This window comes from Colletotrichum jinshuiense, chromosome 8, assembly GCF_051148585.1.
Source record: "Colletotrichum jinshuiense chromosome 8, complete sequence".
NCBI lineage: Eukaryota > Fungi > Ascomycota > Sordariomycetes > Glomerellales > Glomerellaceae > Colletotrichum > Colletotrichum jinshuiense.
In genome coordinates, this window is record NC_139315.1 from 2484817 (window position 1) to 2504047 (window position 19231).

Sequence of the window (19231 nt, forward strand, 5' to 3'; positions counted from 1 at the left end):
TTGTGCATAGCTGCAGGAGCACGCCGTGCCATGACTTAATAACCAAGAGTTGCCCGTTAACACGAGGCAGGAAAGCTCCAGAGAGCTATCCGTACGTCCTCACAATAAAGGTCCCGCTCCTGTAGCCGCCCATCTTGCAGCGGCTAGGACTCAAGCGGCACCACCCGGCTTTTTTGCCAACGCCCGAGATGGCTTGATCTGGCGGTTTTGCTCGACCGCTATTTCTTATTGTTTTTGTTTTTCGTCATAGGCTCCGCCCGGACACCTCCTCCCGTAGCATCCGATGATTTATCGAGGGAGAGGGGCAACAGCCAAGCACAGGCCAGCAGCATTAGTGTAGATGTTCTCAATCCTGGCTGCCGTCAGTTCATCGAGGTCATGACTTGGCAGGGTTAGAGGAGCTCAGGCCCATCGCTTTACACATGTCATAGTATACTAGTTGTGCCCCTGCGACAGACGCTGTGGCGATGGCATCGGGCACATCTATTCATAACTATTACAGCCCCCCCATCTCCCGAGGAGAGACCGCGTAAGTGGTAACCTTGATTAAAATGACTTTGATCCTCCGTTCCGGCCCGTTCTAGCCTTTGCGGTTCAATCTCTCTGTATACCCATGGCCACTCTGCTCAAAACCGGCGCCAAGCCGTGAGCCTCAGCTGTTTTCGCGCCCGTCTGGCTTCCGGGCGCCGTCTCATCTCTCGTCGGGCTACTTCCGACTTACATCAACTATGCGAGGAAGAAACGTGGACTGGTGTCGGGCTCCCTGCCAACGCTACCGTGTACCCCAAGCACTGTATTGTACCATCTCTCGATGATTCCTGTGGCCGTGATGCAGCCTCTAGAGAATCAAACGGGTCGATATCGCTGCCCCCTTGACTCTGTGCGATACGCATGAGCTCTTGGTATAGTGGCTCGAGGCGTTGGGCGTCTTCCTTCTCCGTCTTTCCGGGGATTTATACCGCCGGAACACGCCCGAAGAAGGGGAGAGCGGACCCGAGAACCATGTTCTGAAGCACTTTGCAACGGTGGTGTGCGTCGTTGGGATGGCCAGTGACTGGGGCATGAGGGCATGGTGTGAATAAAAGTGAATATAGTAGGTAAATGTCTCGAGGTGATTCTGTAACCTTGCGGCAGGATCCAATCAATTCATGGAGAGCCACTTACCAGCTTCACTAAGGACATTGGCTGTTGCCTTGACCAATCGCCGAACTTAAAATTGACCTCCAAAGTATAAGGAGTCGTCACTATGGCGCAAGTATAACTAACGTAGACATCAGAGCCATTCATTCAACATTCAATGCCTGCGGGTACGCAGCCATGCTCTCCGATATATGTAGGGGTTCATGTTCTATAGCCATATCGAACCCCCCGCGGAACTCCTTTGACACAGTTTACACACGTGCGCAGCGTTTCTCTTTGTTAAATATAAGTGTCATGATTGTAGTGTATAATATCATACATCCCGATACATAAATTCAAGCCTCGCAACATGCCACGCTTGCGCCCGATACGATACGACCCTTCAGATGGCGCACGTGTGAAATTCCCCAACCCTCGACAAAGCCTCTTACAGCTTGGAGGACTTGGGCGCCTTGGGTCTCTGCGTCGGCGTCGCCAGCGGGTCGTACACGGCCGAGGCGAGGTTGTCCGACGGCGTGGACCCGTGGTTGAACAGACCACGGGTGTCGACCAGGGAAGAGTTGAGCTGGTCGACGCGCGTGCAGCCGATGAGGCGCATGTTCATCTCCATCTCGTCGCGGAGCAGCTGCATCGCGCGGTCGACGCCGTCGAACCCGTATCCGGCCATGGCGTACAGGAAGGGCCGGCCGATACCGACGCCCTTGGCGCCGAGGCACAGCGCCTTGATGATGTCGGTGGCGCGGCGCACGCCTCCGTCAATGTAGATCTCAATTGCATTCTCCAGACCCATGCGGCGCAGCACCGGCATCGTCTCGGCCAGCACCTCGATGCCGGACCGCGCGAAGTCGAGCTGGCGACCGCCGTGGTTGGAGAGCACGACACCCTGCACGCCAGCCTCGATGGCCTTGAGGACGTCCTCGACACGCTGGACGCCCTTCAGGATGATGGGCATGTTGGTAATCGACTTGAACCAGGGGATGTCCTTCCACGACAGGGCGGGGTCGATGAAGGACGAGATGGCGCGGGCGGCGCCCTGGCTCTGGTCCGTCGCCTGGCCCGACTGCACGTTGGCGCCGGGGTCGGTGAACTTGGAGCGCATGTCCTTCTCGCGGCGGCCGAGCTGCGGCGCGTCGACGGTGATGAACAGGCCCTTGCAGCCGCGCTTCTCGGCGTGCTGCACAATGCGCTTGGTGATTTCGCGGTCCTTGTTGACGTACAGCTGGAACCACTGCACCTGGTCGCCCTCGGCGGCGTCCATGAGCTCGTCAAAGGAGCACGACGCCAGCGTCGGGATCATCTGAATGACGTTGTGCTTGCGGGAGGCCCGCGTGAGCAGGACCTCGCCCTCCGGGTGGCCCAGCTTGCCGAGCGCCGTGGCGGAGACGTAGAAGGGCATGTCGACCTTTGTGCCGAGCATGGTGGTGGTGAAGTCGACGTTCTCGACGTCAACGAGGATCTGCGGCCGGAACCAGATTCTGTGGAAGGCGCTGTGGTTTTCTCGCAATGTCTATGGGAGAGGAAATTCGCATCAGCAATCGTTCTCAGTAACCGGATATATGGTTCGGCGAGCGAGGGGGCGGGGGGCTAACTCACGATTTCGTCGTCGGCCGCACTTGAGTAGTAGCCCCACGCCGTCTTCTTCATGACCCTGCGCGCAACGGCCTCGAAGTCCATCATGTTGTAACATTGGGACAGAAGCGGCTTCTGCTCGACTCTTTCTAACCGCTCTACTTCATCGGGGTCCTCATCCTTTGCCTCTACCGCCACGGAGCCCATGTCGACGGGGCCCATGTGCTTGGACTGGTCGAGGTACTTGTCCAGCGTGTCTGGTGGGTGGATGGGGTCGAACTCTTCCGTCGCATCTTTGCCAGCGTATTTGAGAATGATTTTCGAGCCACCGGGGTGCTCTGAGAAACCTGACGTTAATGGAAGTCCAATCGATAACTGCTCTTCGAGGGGAACTCACCCGGCAGAAACTCCGTCACATCGTAGGCTTTGCCCTGTCCGCTAGAGTCAACACAATGCCCGCCCACGGCCGAGTCGCGGACCCCCATTCGTAACTTACGTGGACAATGACCCAGCACGAGTCGGCATTGTTGTGCTTCGCGATGTCGTCGCCCTTCAGCCCCATCTTGTTTGCTGGGAGTTGGATATTTGCTGTTTCGGACGAAAGGATGGAAATCTGAGGGTGAAGGTGCTGAGAACTGGCAAAATCCGGGGTAACCGTTCACAATTGGTAGATCTTTCTCCACGGGGTAGCGTAGATTTATGGGCGGGCGGCTTGTCCTTCGCTCAAATTCAAGGAATTTCAAATCAACTGGTCCGGGAATAAGTTCTCCGCAACACCGATGACGGCCAGAAGAATCGACAATGAGCCCACACAAACAAGAGGACACACAAGCGCTTTGAAGTAGGTGCTGCCCGGCTGGTTAGTCCGAGGATCGGTCTCCAAAAAAAAAGTTCGGCGCGTGTTGAGCAGAGGCGTTGGGGGAGGTCTCGTCTCGAGGGGCGCTTGGAGAAGGGTTGCCGGGGGCGAAACCCATTAAAGGTCATCAGCTCGCTGTTCATTGTACCGCTGGACACTGCCGCGCCCCACAGTGGCTCCCGCGCTGCGCTAGTGTACCACCTCGGGTCAATGGGGTGCGGGGTAACTGTCGGTGACGTTCTCCATGAATTGTTGTTCGTCGGTGTAAAGGCACCGGCCGCAACCCGGGCTATCCCCGATAGGCAATCCGAACCCACCCACGCGTTCGTGCAGCAACCACGACCCGTCACTGCTGTGAGACCTTCTCCGTCCTTCGGCTTCTATGCCGTCCACCGCCACGGGAACTAACGGCTACGCTCCCGAGAAAAATAGATACGGGCAGGGTGCCTTTTTATCAGAATCATAGTTTCTGCCACGCGGGATCCAGTCCCTTTTGTAGGATCAAACTCCAATTAGGGCTTCGTTTGGATCGGGTGATTAATACAACGATGCTTCTGGCTCGGGATTCGCCTCCCCTGTCGCTTTATAGTCTCCGCAAAGGGTCTCGGCCATCCTCTCTCCACATGGTACTCAGAGGACACTTCAAATTTGACTTGAACCCCTGCCACCCCAATAAGCCTTCAGGGTATGCGCTTCCGCAAGTCTCGGAGGCATTTATTGGGTCCCAAATCGTGCTTGGAGGCGTCGCTTGAACACGGGAGATTAGATAAGATCTATCAACTCTGAAAGACTATGTAACTCAAGCCGTAAACTTCCATCTTGACTACTTCCCGTTATCTCTGAACCTCTTACACACCCGGCTGTCACCACAATGCAAGAATCTCCATATTGCCATCTACAAGAACGTAGATGCAATAGCGTACGTAAATTAAACGTTGAATTCGCAAGACAGGCTTCCGAGGTTTAGTTTCTTTAATAGTGACTGGCTTTGTCTCTCAATTGGTCTCTGACTTGATAATTGCAACACTGCATACACATGCGACTTCTCGCATTCATCCTCGAAAAAAGGTTGGTAACATATATGTCTCTCCTTAAGTATCGCATTACGCATTCGTACTCAAGAAACAAATATACGCGTAGAACATGACCACAAGAGCAAACCCCCTCAGGACAAACTTGACAAAACATAGGGACAATGTCTACATCTGTTAAAGAGGCTTCGGAGGGGAGGTCGCCATAATAAAAAGTTGAAAATTATTACCCAATTTCCCAAAAGTTTTACCAACTCACTCTTGGTCCTCTTTGACAAAACATTGATCCACGTAGCTGTCTTTGGAAGGAGACGCCAAAAGTTGTTCGCGAGGGCCTACATAACAGAAAACCTCTCCTCAACGAGCACAACCAAAAAAGAAACACTCAAAACAGACATTCAATCAATACTAATTCTGAATGTGTACCCTTCTATCAGTAGGCCGCGACATACGATCGTCATTTAAGTTTACTGGCATTCATCTAGGTATCCACTGGTTAACGCTGGGTATAAAGACTATATGAAAAATCACCGTGGTAATCCATGAAAAACGCCGTTCCAGCCCAGCCGCCAGCCTACTACTTATACAATCTAAAACACCGACTGACGTGGCCCCGACGCGACCATCACCTCGGCGACGCTCGACTGCCTCTGCGACCCCTTGCGGCTCGCGAACCGCCCAAAAAGTCTATCGGATTTCCTTCGCTCGCTGCTCGAGATGCTCGACCCGTCCGTCGTTTCCCGTATTGTGTTGCTATCGATGTGCGTCTGCGGAAATATGCCCCAAGCCCCCTTCGAGTTGGTGCCCGACCAGCACCAGTGGTCCTGCCATGCCCCTATTGCCCTCGTTAGCATGCCCTCGCCTCACCCTTTGGGGACGTGAATGGAAAAATAAAGCGGTGGGGGTGACCTACAGCCGATGTTGGTTATCCGCTCTCCTTGGTCAAACTTCAGCCAGTCGCCGCCATCCTTCGATTTGGGCGCAAACTTCCACTTCGCCACGGCCGAGATATTACTCGTTGTACCCATGCGGATTTCCGACTTGGGCGGTGGCTCGAGCTTCAAAACGTCCAACGGCGCCGAGCCGTAATTGCCCTCATGCCATCCCATGATCCACTCTCCGCCGTACTTGGCAGGGAACTCGACCCCGCTAATCCTCGCGCCGTTGGCCAGCTCAAAGGCCGCCGTGTTGTCAGATAGAAGTCGCATGCCGTACATCCTCTTAACCGTCTGAGTTGCCATTGCGGTGGGGAGTTGCGCCAGCTCCAGTGACTTGCCAGCCAGAGGGGATGGCGCCGGCGACGATCTGAAGTGCAGGTCAAAGTTGTTCCTGAAGTGGAGAGGCATCTGGATCTCCTCCACGACGGTGATGCCGGGGACCGCGGGGAGAGGGCGGGGGTGGCGGGCGAGGTGTTCGAAGAGTTTTTTCTGGCTGAAGAAGACGGTTGCGTCGCATTCCTCAAGCGTTCGTTGGGAGTGGACGCAGAAGACGCAGCCGAACAAGGTCTCGTCGGAGCGTTTCGTGGCGACGTGGCTCTTTTGCAAGAAGCGCAGGCGGAAGGCTATCTTGTGTGAGAGGTAGTTTACTTCTTCTATTGGGTATGTTAGCAAAGAAAAGCCCCGAATCTTGACCACGCGGGTTACGTGCCGGATCCGTTTATATCCTGCTCGACCTGGTTCATGTCAAGCTCGTAATAGCAGCTAGAACACTTGGCGAACACTTGAGCGCCAGAAAATCCCTTGACGGCGAAGTTAGTCAGACAAGTTGGGTTGAGGGTCAGAAATCGACGAGGTATAAAACTCACGGGCTTCTTGATTTTTTTGATTCCTAATCCTCCCCGCGTCACTTCCTTCGCGCCGTCACAGAATCCCTTGTACAGGTAAAACGAGCTGTTCAAGCCGATACTGCAGTCCTTTGACCGTGTCGACACTATGGGAGGGGGTATTATGCTCCGAGACGACTCTGATTCGACTGGTATAAGTCCTTCGCAGTCATTCACAACCAACGGCACCCTCTCAATGCCGTCATGAACGCCTTGTGGAAAGTTTGCCGGTATCACCGGTCCTCGAGACGTTGGACTCAGTTGTGAATCGTAACCGGAAGCTGTCGAGGCGCGGTGCTCGGTCATGGAAGGACTGATGGCGCCATCGTTCCTCCGGCCATCGAAGACGGAACTTTGGACCGACTCCTGAGAGCGTTGCCTCGACGGATGAGAGTAAATCGAGCTAGCTTGTGAATAGCGATGTGGCAACGGAGCATGGCTAGGTTGTATCGCCACATCTTCGGAGACAACACCCAAAGTCGCCGACGGCTTTCGCCCTCGCGCGCTAATGGAGCTCCTGTCAGTCGGCGAGACTGGGGATAGAGACATATCCTGCGGGCTAATCTGCTGGTATCGCTCCTCTTCCGAGAGTACCCGTTCGGCAGGAATGTCGAGACGATGATTCGAGCCCTGCGATGGTCTTCTCTCATGCTCTGGGCTGGCAGGTTCTGAAACTGGAGAGCTCATTGTAGAAACAGGCGGTCTGCGCTCGATGTTTTCGCCCAAAGTCACCTCTAACCCAGGATCGATGATCGGGCTTGCTTTAAGGTCCCAGGGGTTGATTGGCGGCGGGGGCGGGGGTGGCTCGAGGATCTCCTCATCCTTAGGCTCTGGCTCGAGCTGCTGCTCTTCCGTAGGTTGCACCTGGACAACTTGTACGTCCTTGGATGTTCCATTTCTTGTTCGTGGTTGCATCTGCAGGTCTACCGAGAAGAATGGTGGTCAGCGCGTGCACCGACTCTGTGGAGGTGTTGATTCCCTACCAGTTGCGGCCGGTGGCGAGGTCGCGATGGTCGGAATGGGAGGCTGCTCCCGCGGCGTTGGTTCAAGCTTCATTCTCTTCAATATTTCTCCGATCCTGAGCCCAGCCTTCTTACATAGCTCCCGCAGCTCGGCATACTTATCCTTCTCAAATGTATCGGCCTCGACGAAGTCATCAAAGTCCCATAGCACGTCGGTCAACTGCGCCCTGTATTCGGCTATTTCGTCTATACAGCAGTCAGTTGGCTGGCCAGCAACAATGGCAGTACATATCTATACTGTTGTCTTTGAGTGCATTTGTAAAGTTTGCGCCGCACTCTTCTAGATGCCGGGAGCACAGCGGCTCAATGGTCTTGAGAATGCGCTCGGCGCCCTTGACAAGTTTTTGGCTCTCGGAGAGCATGTCCTGATTGTCGCCTCCATTCTCGATTGCGATTTTCCCCTTCTCTATGATCTCCTTGAAGGACCCAGTCACCAGGTCGACCACAACGTCCATGGCTGCAGCTCAGCGACACTCGTCTCGTTTTTGGTGGGGTAAAGCGGTGGTTGCACGATGAGCTATACCAGCACGACAGGCTGGAAGAGGACCATTCGAATGCAAGTACGGTTTATAGCAATAATGGCCGGTGTCTCGATGGGACGTGATTGTGGATATGACTCCGAGTCGACAGCAGGAGGAGGAGAGAACAGGAAGCAGAGGAGATCTCGAGTAGGACGAGGCTGTAGAAGCTGCTGAGCTGAGCGGCTAGCTCAGAGTCACGACCAAGGACAGCTCCCGGCCGCAGGATTGGCATAGCATGGGCAGACATGGTAGGTGTATGCAGGGCGCGCACTGCATGTCAGACGGCTCCCGAGACACTCCCACTTGAGAGGCAGCGGGCAGAGCCATGGCTTCAGAAGCCCGCCAAACACTGGCAGGACTGGGCAAGGCGGTGCCCAGTTTGCTAGCGATCGCGGATGAATAGCGTCCGGGTTGAGGCTAGTCTCTGTACGAACTCGGTATGGCGGATGATAAACAAGGACAAACTGACCTGCCCCAACAGGCGGTGCATGGGAGAGGGAGGCCTAAATCCGAGGTAGGGCTGTCCAGTGATCATAGTTGGCCTTTGAGACCTGTATGCAGACCCGTTTGAATCCATCGGCGTGGCACATTCTTGAACAGGGTCCCGCGATTGGTGCTCTCAAGCGGCGGGAATGTCATGGACACGGTCGTCGTTGAGACTTCCAGGAGCTGTTGGAAAGGGAACCCGAAGCTGCCAGTGTTGGGTACGTACCTTTGTCCCGGTTAGGCGTATCAGATGAATGCTGCACTTGTGCAGTGACAGGCAGCTAGCGCAGAGGCGCAGCCCAATATTGAGCCCATTTCAGTAGACGAGTCCACCATATGCCTCGGCGTGTACATGTCTTCTTTGAGCCCCTCGGTCTGCCTCGTTGATGTGTAATTGATAAGTGGTCATCTGCCAACTGTAGATCCAATTCTGGGCTTGCATTTCGGTCAACCTTTACAGTCACCGACCGACCTAGGGACCCTTTTGCCTGACCCGCCCATCTGCGCCCGAGCCTTCTTCACCTGCATCGCCTACATAGATCCATTTTCTTAAGAGACAGCTCGAGGTTTGCCTAACACATACTCCAGCCGAAACAACGGCGCTTTTGGTCACAAATTGTCGTAACTTTCACATGGTTTCCAAGAAGTATTTTCGCTACCAATACACACACCTAAGCAAGAGTAACCCGTATTATCATGACTGTTGGATCAACGCATCCTCAATATCCTTCAATCACTTTATATCCTATGACCGCTGCCGTCGCAGGTTCACGCCTTGGTCTTGTTTCCAGAAACGCTCTACAAGGCTGTACGTTAACAACCGACTACCGGCATGCCAGAGCGGGAACTTACCTGAGAAATCAAGTTGCGACCAATCTGGATGGTTTCGCCCATGCCGCGCTGCCGCAGCCAGAATCTGTCAAATCGTTAGCTTTTGGGTGCAAGTCGTGTATAATTGGAAGAGGCTTACGCGTCCTCAGGGCCTCCTTGGCCCTGCGTTGAAATTCTTCGTGCTTCGTCCTCCAAAGATTGCAGAGTGATTGCCTCGGTCTTCTCAATGCCAGGGGTGGCGGCCTGGTCCGACACGCCTTGGCCCAGGTTCTCCTCGAGAAGTCTCTTCTTCATCATGAACCGCTCCTTCTTTTCCCTCTGCAGACCAGGGCTGTCCAACTTCTTCAAGACCAGACGGACGCCGAACTGCACAGCAAAATAGAAGTGCTCGGCAAGCAGAATGCTGAGGAGCAAGCCCCATGCCTCGATACCTGAAGGGGTCCCACTTGTTCCGGTGCCCGCTGAGCTGCAAAGAAAGACAACGGAAGCACTGGTGATGCTTCCCAGCCACGACAAAAACCCAAGGGCGTTAAGCCAGGGGCCAATTGAGTCGGCACGCCACGGGATGGGCCTCCTGCTGCTGATGGCAATCTTGACAGCATCCGATCTCATCTCGACCCAGTTGTTGATAAGGAAGAAGCAAGCCGTCAGGGGCCAGGCCACAGAAAACAGCGAAAGGTAACCGAACTGGATGACCATCTCTCGGTAGTCGCCAGTGACATCGTACGTCTCGAGCTCAGCTTCATTCCTCACCCGCTCCAAGAAAGCGGCCTCTTCGACATCGTCTTTGATCTTGCCAGCATCACCGTCGTTGGATATTTTGGACTGCACCTCTCTAACCTCCTGGAACACCTGACGCTTGACGTAAGGTACGATGACTTCGGTAGCGAAGTTGACGACCTGGGCAGTTACGGTGAAGTAGAACATCTGCTTGCTGATTCGTTCAGGGTTGACGACAAACTCCTGAGTCTGGAAGTTGGTGTCCTTGGGGGTAATCTTCTGCGCAGTGGCTCGCCAGATGTCAAGATAGGGGGTGAGGCGGTCGCCAAAGGGCAAGTAGACGAATGCGGTAAAGAAGAGAGCCATGTAGGAGGTGAGGAAATTCAAAACGAACTCCTTCTGGACCAAGGCCGCGTGGTGCGCTGGAAAACTGTCAGCAGGAATTCCCCGTGTGCTTCAACAAAGAAAACCCACTGTCGATCGTCTCATAGTTCTCCATCTCCGTGAGCCTCGTTGCGAATTTGGTAAGCACGGTAGAGAAGGTCGGCGTCAAAACAACCAAAATGATAGTTGGAAGGAATGCCTGGATATAATAAGCATAAATAGTCACAAGGGGTCGAATTACTAACCAGATACGACTGGAAAGGCCCGTTGTAAACCTCATTGATGAAGATTTCCAATGAGTTGCACGTCACGATGAGAGTTCCAAGCACTGCTATGCAAGCTGCCGCGAAAGGAATCTGCAAGAGCTGCGTCTGTAGTCGCTTAATGGGTGAATAGATCTTGACAGGCTCTCCAGTGATGGGGTCCTCGGCCTGGCGCTCGAATTCGAACTGCGGCCGGGGGTGCTGGATGTTGGATACGCCACGGACGCCCCACTGCACTGCAAGATCGACCTCCTTCTTCTTCCAGTATTCGAAGAAAACAACAGACCACAGACAGCTGGCCAAAGCGTAGAGCCAGGAGAACTGGCCGAGGAACATCCAGGCCGCAAAGCCGGCGGCGGCGGGGAACACGAGAAATTTGAAGTATGTTTGCATAAAGGCAAAGTAGAAGGCTACGTTTTCGCCGAAGTTGTCGCGGATCTCGTCCAGATCAGCTTCGTCAGTTTGACCCTTGGTACTCATCCTCTTGATCCATTGCTTGTTGAATACGTGGTTGTGGAGAGGAAAGATGCTGTCGACATGCTTCCAACGACCCGACTGAGGTGTGATGCCGGCGCCGCCTTCGTTCTTGGGCTTCACCATGAGCAGGTATACCAAGCGCAGGCGCTCGGCATCGCAGACAGGCTCATCGTGGAAGGCCTGGGAGAGGTCCTTTTCCGGGCCGGCAGTTCGGGCGCCTTGTAGCCAGTCCTGCAGCCTGGATCGGTAGACTTGGTCGGCAAGGAACTTTTCGGCGATCTTGACAAAGACAAGGACGGATTGTTTGCCGCCCCTTCGGACCTCGGTGATCAGACCGACATGGGTCAGGGCCTCGATGAGCTGCACGAAAGCTGCTTCGGCATCGGTCCGATCTGTACAACACTCGCATTAGTCCCTTGATGAGCGGGGACAGAAGGAAATAGGGGGATGGGAGCTTTCGCGAGTTACCTTCTTGCGGGATCTTGTAGTTGATCACGTAGTCGACGCCAAAGTTCGAGTCCAACCCTTTGGTCTTTTCGTTGCTGTAGAGGTCTTTGAAGCTCGCCATGGCTGTGTGCCGGTGAATCGTCCCGAAGCTCTGTCGCCGAGAGCTTGGGCACGGATGCTGTGTAGGTTCCCTGGTGGTCGGTTTGCGAAGATGGGATGCAATCCCTAGACGAGCTATGCAAGATTTCCTAAAACTCCCGAAGACGAAGTATCGTGAGGAAGGCTGGAGGTGTTTTAAAGACAAGTTTGCAGAATGCAGACAGCCCAGTGGCTGAAGTAATGACGGCGATGTCTCGCTTGGCAGGTTTTTTTGGAGGAGGACAGAGAAGCTTGGGCGCGGGAGGGCTGAGGGAACCGTCACGTCACCGCGCAGGGCCCGACTTGGGCGGGAGTCTTTTCCAGGGAACAAGCTCCTGCCCCCCAGCGCCTCCGGGCCATTCATTACCAGTGACACGGCAGCGCCATTTCCTGGTTTGGAGTAGATGGTGTGTGGCTCGTGCTGCCCCGGCCACCCCCAGCCTGGACAGCTAGCCTCTGGGCCTAGCTAGGCCAGTGCCAGCTGCCGGCCGGTCTTGCCCCCGCCTGCCCTGTGCGACGGGAAGCACTCGCACATCCACATACCCAATTGCAATTGCGCTAGAGGTGGTGGGGTGATGGTGCTGGTGCTGTCACCAGTGGGGTTTCAGCTCGGATGATAGCTGCTGGGAGCTCCCTCAATTCCATGTGAAGATCCGTCTTGACCTCCAACCAACTCAACAATACCTCACCGCATCTCATCTCACCTCAATTCGGCTCACTCACCTCCCTCTCCATAGCAGACGGTCACATGGACCTCATATAACCCCAATCCCTCTCCCTGTCCGAAAACCAGGCAAGGCGTATGCGGAAAGCGACCGCCTCTCGCCTGCAATGACTCTCCTCACAGCTCTCGGCCTACGCCGCAAGAACAATTGGGAGCCCCTAACGCTGCTCGACTCCCTCCTCATTTCGCCCCTCTACTTCGTCGTCACGATAATCTACAGCATCCTCCTCGCCCTTCGCGGCCGCCCCTTCACACCGCCCCGCGACAAGCCCGCCATCCGCATCGTGTGCCTCTCCGACACCCACGACCGCACCGACGTCACCATCCCGCCCGGTGACCTCCTCATCCACGCAGGGGACCTCACCAACGCCGGCACCGCCGCCGACATCCAAGCCCAGCTCGACTGGCTCGCCGCCCAGCCCCACCAGCACAAGATCCTCGTCTGCGGGAACCACGACAGCTACTTCGACCCCAGCGCCCGCCTCCCCGAGGACCGCGGCAAGACCCTCGACTTCAAGGGCATCCGCTACCTGGTCCGTGATGCTGTGACGTTGGAGTTTAAGGGAGGCCGCCATCTCAAGATCTACGGCGCTCCCGACATCCCGGCGTGCGGTGGCTCGGAGATGGCATTTCAGTATGACCGCGCATCGCCGCCTTGGACAAACACGGTGCCAATCGACACAGACATATTGGTCACTCACACCCCGCCCGTCAGTCGCTCCCCTCCTCTCACCCACACCCGAGACCTCTGTCTAACGCGTCGCAGAAAAACCACTTAGATCTAGGCCTAGGATGTCCCGGTCTCCTTCGAGAAGTCTGGCGGGTGCGGCCGAAGCTTCACGTCTTCGGCCATGTGCACTGGGGTCACGGCCGCCAGGCCATCCACTTTGACGAGTGCCAGCGCGCCTACGAAAACCTCATGGCCAAGCCGCCGCGCGGCCTCATCCGCGACCTCTTCCCGCACTCCGGATGGATGGACGCGCTCCGGGTGCTGGGCTATGGCGTGCACGGCGTCGTGTGGAAGTTGCTGATGGTCGGGCCCGGCGGCAACACCAGCAGTCTCATGGTGAACGCCGCCCAGATGTACGGTAACACGGGGCGACTCGGTAACAGAGTGGAAGTAGTAGATTTGTGACAAGTAATATTTTCTTTGCCACCTGTAGACTAGTAGTACGTTCGCGCCCGTTGCGCCGGTGTGGTATCATGGTGATGTCTATGCTAATGAACGTGTAGTAAAACACCGAAGAAGAAAAAAAGAAGGGGGGAGGGAAAAGAGAGAAGGGAAAGGAAGAAAAAATATGACCCAAAAGCTCCGCCGAATGCTTCGAGAACCAGTCCACCAATCCGCAGTTTTTTAAAATGTAACCCACACCTAGATGAACATCATCGCGAACCGCACCAACGCGATGGCGACCCCCAAACACACGGCCCAGCCTAAATTCACCTCCGCCGCCGAGCTGACCGAAACCATGGGCTGAGTGGGCTGATCTGGGGGCGGGCCCGCGGGAGGGGCCGGACTTGGCGGCGCCGTCGCCGTCGTAGGCGGCCCAGCAATGCCCAGCGGCACCGTGAGCGTAACCTCGTCCGCGCCGTCGACGCCGCACCCATGGCACGGGACCACCGTCGTGACCATCGGCACACTCACCGCCGGCGGCTGCCCCGCGCCGCAGTATCTGTTGCACCCGGGCACCAGGATCGTCGTGTAGTGCTCCGTGACGACCAGGGACGCACCGTCGGTCGCGTAGACAGTCGTGTACGACACGGTCGTCACCAGCGTCAAGGTCGAGACCGGGCGCGGCTCCGGGTCGCCGAGGGGGGGCGCCGGCAGCGGAACATCGTCGGTGACCCGGCCGTAGATCGTGAGGAGGTAGCTTGCTGGTGCGGCGCGGCGGTGGAGCAGCATCAAGCGCGTCGGGGCCGGGGTGACGTTCGCGGTGCCTCCGCAGAACTGGGTGCTGTTGCCCGGGCAGGGTAAGTTGCAGCTTCCGCGGTCCTTCTCGGCTCTCGTGTCAGGGTCGAGACCGTTTGCGCAGAAGCACTCGCTAGATTCCGGGAGTGAGCGCCTGCAGTCATCGCGTTTGGATCAACCAAGGGGGCGGGAGTGGACGCACCTTCCGCGAACGCCGGCGTATTTCCCCGGCTTGCACAGATCCACACACTTCTCCAACGTCATATCTGCCGCCGAGGTCTTGGGCGCAAATGATTGAAACCCGGTGGCGGACCCGTAGCAGCCGAGGTACGTGTACTCGCCAATGCTCGCCGGCCCGTGGTCGGGGACGAGGGGGTCGGTGGACGGGCTCGGCGGGGCAGTCGAGGACGGGCCGGTGGTGGCAACGGACTGAACGGTGGTTTGGATGACCACGGTGCCGTTATGCATGAAGCTCGACACGATGGTGGCGGGGTTGGGTACCGTTGTGTAGACTGTAGATGTGGTTTCGACCGTTGTCGTCGTGGTCGACTCGGGGCGCGGCGCGGTGTTGTTGAGTCCTCGCTCGTATACGTCGATGTAGTTGACTTCCCAGTACCTTCCCTTCTTGTCAGTGTCTCGCGGGGGTGAGAACAACGGCTGTCGAAGAATGAACACCTACGCGTTCCTGAATGCCCTGGGGTTATTCGCCACGTATTCAACGCATGTAGGCGCCCGCTGGTTGCATGTGTCCCCGTCCTTGCCCCATATGTTGGCCGCGTAGTCACCGCAGAAGTTCTACTCATGGTTTCCCCCAGTCAGCAAGAGAGAAAAATAGAATTGAAGAAGAAGAAAAAGCACATCACTGCCAGAAGCTCAGAGGCAAGGCCGCCTCAGAGCAATGCCACGCAACGTCGCCCCCGATTTTGTGTTCCGCTGACAACCTTACCGTCTGTATCACGATGCTCATGTTCTTGAAATGCTGGTCCACGTTGCACGTCGACGTCCCAAACAGCGCCGACGGCAGCCCCCAGCCAGACGGGTCGGGACGCTTGGCCACAATGTCGGCGGGGATGCGCTGCCGCGGCCAGTGCCAGATGCGGATGGCTTCCGAAGTCCAATCGAGAGCGTAGACACCGCCGCCGACGGCGTTGAATGTATCTCCGTAGGTGTGCGTATGCGAGGCAGGGGGTAGGTAGTTACAGCCGGCGTTGTTGGTTGTCTGTTTGGTAGCAAGGAGGAACATCCTCGTGTCAGCAGGGACGAGCAATCAGGGGCAAGGGGGGGCGTGAGAAGGAGAAATCCGAATAAGCATGAACATACACCGGGGCTTTCACAATCGCGGAGGAGAGGCTGACCAGCGACTTCGGGGGCGTCCGGTAGGCGGCAGCCCTTGGTTCTATTGCCAACATCAGTCTCAATACTCGACGCCTTCGTCAAGGCCGAGGACGAAAAAACCCACGTGTGTCCGGAGATGATATTCCTAGTAACCTGGTTCGCACCCTCGATGATATCGACCTCTCCGCCGGCAGGCCACTCCGGGCCATACATCCAGACTTATCCCTCACAACGTCAGTCATCAAAAAAGAGAAAACCCCCAACACTTTACCCCCCCGGAGCCTTATGTCTCTCTAGCAAGCCCCGCCTGAGGAGATTAGACTTACACGCAGGCCACAGACCGCACACCGAAGGCGGCATATGCGCAAAGTCTCCGATGAACAGGCCATGGTTGTACTGCTTCTTGCTCTCCAACCTTAGACTCAGCCTCCCCTCGCCGAGGCCATAGACGTTTGTGTTGTCCACGCCCAGAGTCACGGCCTGCGTGGCCGGGTTGATCAAGTACATGCCTTTCGCGAGGGCATCTGACTGGTTCTGGTACCTGTTGTCCCCCGAGTTCCAAACGGACGTCAGCTTCCACCCAACTCCCACGCGCGTGTAAGGAACGAAGACGGCGGGAGCGACGCGATCCCGTACAAGCACGTACGCACCTTACGAAGCCATTGGACGGGTCGGCGAAGTTGACGAAGTTGAACCCGGAAATGAGGTTTGCGCCAAAGTATGAATTCGACAGGCTGTAAGCCATATTTCTTTTGTATCCTCCTCTTCTCTACTTTGTATCTGCCTTCTGTTCTTCTGGTCTTCCTCAACGCTCGTAAGAGCCAGGAAGGGAGCGTATAAGTGATCACCAACCACGAATAAGTCAAATGAGAGATGGGGAAAGGGGGGACGGCGATGAGACGATCGATAGTCAACGAAGGATTTGGTGATAACAAGAGAAGAGAAACGCCACTGCGGTTTTCTCATAGACAGTCTTGAGACCTCGTGCTTATAACACCTGCCCTTGTCTTCTCCCTTACACCAACCAAGGCGCCCAGGCACTGCATCACCGCGTAGAAGTAAGAAGGCTCCGACTTTTGGTTACCTCCACACACCACCACCACGCCCCTCACGTTGCAGCGAGGAATGCCACGCCGGCGCCGCGGCCAAAAGAAACCCAGGGCCACGTCCAAGCCGCATCACGATCGAGCCCCATCCAGACAAAGTGACGTCCGTTTCCCCATAAGGACAGGTAGGGTGGGCCGGACGAGACCGCGCAGATCTAGCCGGGGGATAAGGGAATTCAATACCCGTTTATCCAATTCTGACGGGCGAAAAGGGGAACAACCCCACCACCACCAAAACACAAGCGAAGGGGAGGAGGACGGAAGCTGAGGCGGAATAAGGAACGAGGATGGAATGTGCACCGCTAGCCTGGAACAAAGTTGCCTCCTCTCGGATCCCCAAGGCAAAAACACAAACAAAAAAAGCTGATAATCCGCGCGCCCCCAAAGACATTTTGACGGCGTCGTTGGCGCAATGTTTCGAGGCCCAAGACAGGCTGAAGCCCTCGCCCAGCCAAAGGGACTACTCGAGTCCGCGTCAGCCAAAGGAAACGATGCGCGAGGCCAACAGGTGTCCCCCGGGGGGGTTCGCGTCGGATGCCGTAGACCACGCCTAGAAGGCGTGGGAAAAGGATCGATCGGCCTTGGCTCCGAAGTGAGACAACTTAACGCGTGAGAGGGGTGCCGCCTTCATTCCAGACGATGGCGGTGCCCGGATCCGCATTCTTCGTCCCGGCCCTTGCTTCCATGGACCGTCTTCCGACTCCAGAAAAGACGAGACGGGAGAAATATGTCTAGATCAAGGGTGGGTATATTATTCATGTATACGAAAATTCAAGATCGCGACCCAAACGCCCCTGCCTTTTTTTCGGCTTATGCCCGCCGACTCTAGCAGCCCCCCCTTTCATCGATGCTTGCCCAGCTTAGCCTTTAGAAAGTAGAAAAAAAGTCACGTCCGTCCGTCACCGCCGTGCTACTCTTACACCATGATCCTTCTCAGCCCCTCCGTGCCTCCCAGGACGCGCCGGCCGGTGACCGCGCACCGCCCCTGTCCGCTCTCCCACTTGCCCTCCTTGTCCCCCATAAACTCCTCCTGCATGGGATGCACGCCCTCCACCCAGCGGTGGATGCACGAGTAGCAGTATACGAGGCCCGTCTGGCACGCCGTCGGTGTGACGATGGGGTCCTCACAAATAGGGCACAATGCCGAATCCTCGGGCGCGGGGACCGTGTAAATGGGCAGCAGCGAGGGCGTCGCGATGGGCGCCGTCTCTGCAGCTGGGATAGCCGCGTTCGCCACGTCATCATCACCGCCGGCAGCCTTTTCCTTGCCCTTGCCCTTCTCGGCGCCGCTCTTGGCAGCACCAGCTCCTCCCTTGCTGCCCCCCAAGCCCGAGACGACTGGTGGCGGGAGGTCCAGCGTCTCCGTGGCCTTGCGCGAAAGCTGCTTGGCGAAGTCTGAGGCGTGCCACCACTCGAGGAACTTGAGCGCGAAGATGCTCATGGGCAGCAAGACGGATAGGCTAGAAAGCAGGCGCGGGCCCATCTCGCGTGGCGAGAACAGGGAACGCCATCCCGGAGGAGCACCGCCCTTGCTGCCGGCCGGCTTGCCGCTCGTCAGCGCGTCGATGGCCTGATAGTCGGCGCCCGTCATCCGCCGTACGCGGGTGCCGATGAGCCACATGAACGGGTTGTGGTACTTGCTGTTATCGAACAAGTAGGCGAGGTTGAAGGACAGCAGCGCAAAGTAGTACGCCGCATTGACGCTGGGGTAGATGTTGCACAGGAACCAGCGGTAGTAGTGCAGAAACCGCTGCTTCAGCGTCGGGTTCGGCGGCATCTGGGTATACGCGGCGCCGAGGAGGGCGCGCGGTGCGTTCACCTCGTAGCCCTCGTCGAGCTTGCTGCGCAGGTAGGGAATGCCGACCATGACGGCGAGGTTCATCCACACATCCTTCGAGCTGAGCTTCAGCGTATCGCGGACGACCTGGGGCGCCGAGGCGCTGGCTCGCGGGATCTCGGCATGCAGGGCCTTCTCGCGCTTGAGGCCATAAAAGTTTTCGGTGAAGCTGCCGCCGCGGGTCTTGAGGTAGTGGCGCTCGACGAAGAGCATGCAGAGCGCGTAGAGCTCATCGTAGGAGTTTAGGGCGCGCAGGAGGTACCGCGGGTACCGCTGTGTTGCGATGGTAAGGAGGTAGCGGATCGTGGGCGGGAGAAGGGAGTTGAGCTGCTGTTCGGAGAGGAGCTCGAAGAGCGAGGGCTTCTGGTCGTCGAAGGAGCCCCGGAGGGCGGTCATGAACTCCATGGCGGAGGGTCGCGGAGGGTCATCGAGGTAATGTGTCCCCTTTGTGGTTTGGGGGGGATGGAGGCGAAGATGTGGGCTATCTGGGCATGCCGATGGGTTGCGATACGGATTGGCGATAATGCCGTTGTCGGGCTCGGTTTGTCAGAAGTGAGAGGTTGTACGTACCGAAGGGATTTGCCGAGGCACTTCCACTAGTGCGCCGAGATAT

The 19231-nt window shown here is 56.6% G+C and overlaps 5 protein-coding genes across 5 annotated transcripts; 1 reads left to right on the forward strand and 4 right to left on the reverse strand.

Moving 5' to 3' along the window:
* Positions 1–1567: 1567 nt before the first annotated feature.
* Positions 1568–3271, reverse strand: EsH8_VIII_000680 (L-lactate dehydrogenase (cytochrome); the record flags this gene model as incomplete). Its single annotated transcript, XM_083269722.1, has 4 exons — positions 1568–2647; positions 2734–3047; positions 3107–3140; positions 3206–3271. The coding sequence occupies 4 exons, from the start codon at positions 3269–3271 to the stop codon at positions 1568–1570; spliced, it is 1494 nt and encodes a 497-aa protein (XP_083129490.1).
* Positions 3272–5186: 1915 nt separating this feature from the next.
* EsH8_VIII_000681 (uncharacterized protein) lies at positions 5187–7895 on the reverse strand (the record flags this gene model as incomplete). The annotated part of the gene is made up of 6 exons (XM_083269723.1): positions 5187–5431; positions 5510–6187; positions 6244–6334; positions 6401–7341; positions 7402–7626; positions 7679–7895. The coding sequence occupies 6 exons, from the start codon at positions 7893–7895 to the stop codon at positions 5187–5189; spliced, it is 2397 nt and encodes a 798-aa protein (XP_083129491.1).
* Positions 7896–9215: 1320 nt separating this feature from the next.
* Positions 9216–11690, reverse strand: EsH8_VIII_000682 (calcium-activated chloride channel-domain-containing protein; the record flags this gene model as incomplete). Its single annotated transcript, XM_083269724.1, has 6 exons — positions 9216–9245; positions 9300–9363; positions 9418–10420; positions 10473–10581; positions 10628–11514; positions 11591–11690. The coding sequence occupies 6 exons, from the start codon at positions 11688–11690 to the stop codon at positions 9216–9218; spliced, it is 2193 nt and encodes a 730-aa protein (XP_083129492.1).
* An 848-nt stretch (positions 11691–12538) lies between these two features.
* On the forward strand, positions 12539–13566 carry EsH8_VIII_000683 (Metallo-dependent phosphatase-like protein; the record flags this gene model as incomplete). The annotated part of the gene is made up of 2 exons (XM_083269725.1): positions 12539–13141; positions 13198–13566. The coding sequence occupies 2 exons, from the start codon at positions 12539–12541 to the stop codon at positions 13564–13566; spliced, it is 972 nt and encodes a 323-aa protein (XP_083129493.1).
* Positions 13567–13803: 237 nt separating this feature from the next.
* On the reverse strand, positions 13804–19023 carry EsH8_VIII_000684 (Pex12 amino terminal region-domain-containing protein; the record flags this gene model as incomplete). The annotated part of the gene is made up of 8 exons (XM_083269726.1): positions 13804–14473; positions 14543–14956; positions 15020–15135; positions 15287–15559; positions 15661–15893; positions 16002–16216; positions 16326–16409; positions 17702–19023. The coding sequence occupies 8 exons, from the start codon at positions 19021–19023 to the stop codon at positions 13804–13806; spliced, it is 3327 nt and encodes a 1108-aa protein (XP_083129494.1).
* Positions 19024–19231: the final 208 nt, after the last annotated feature.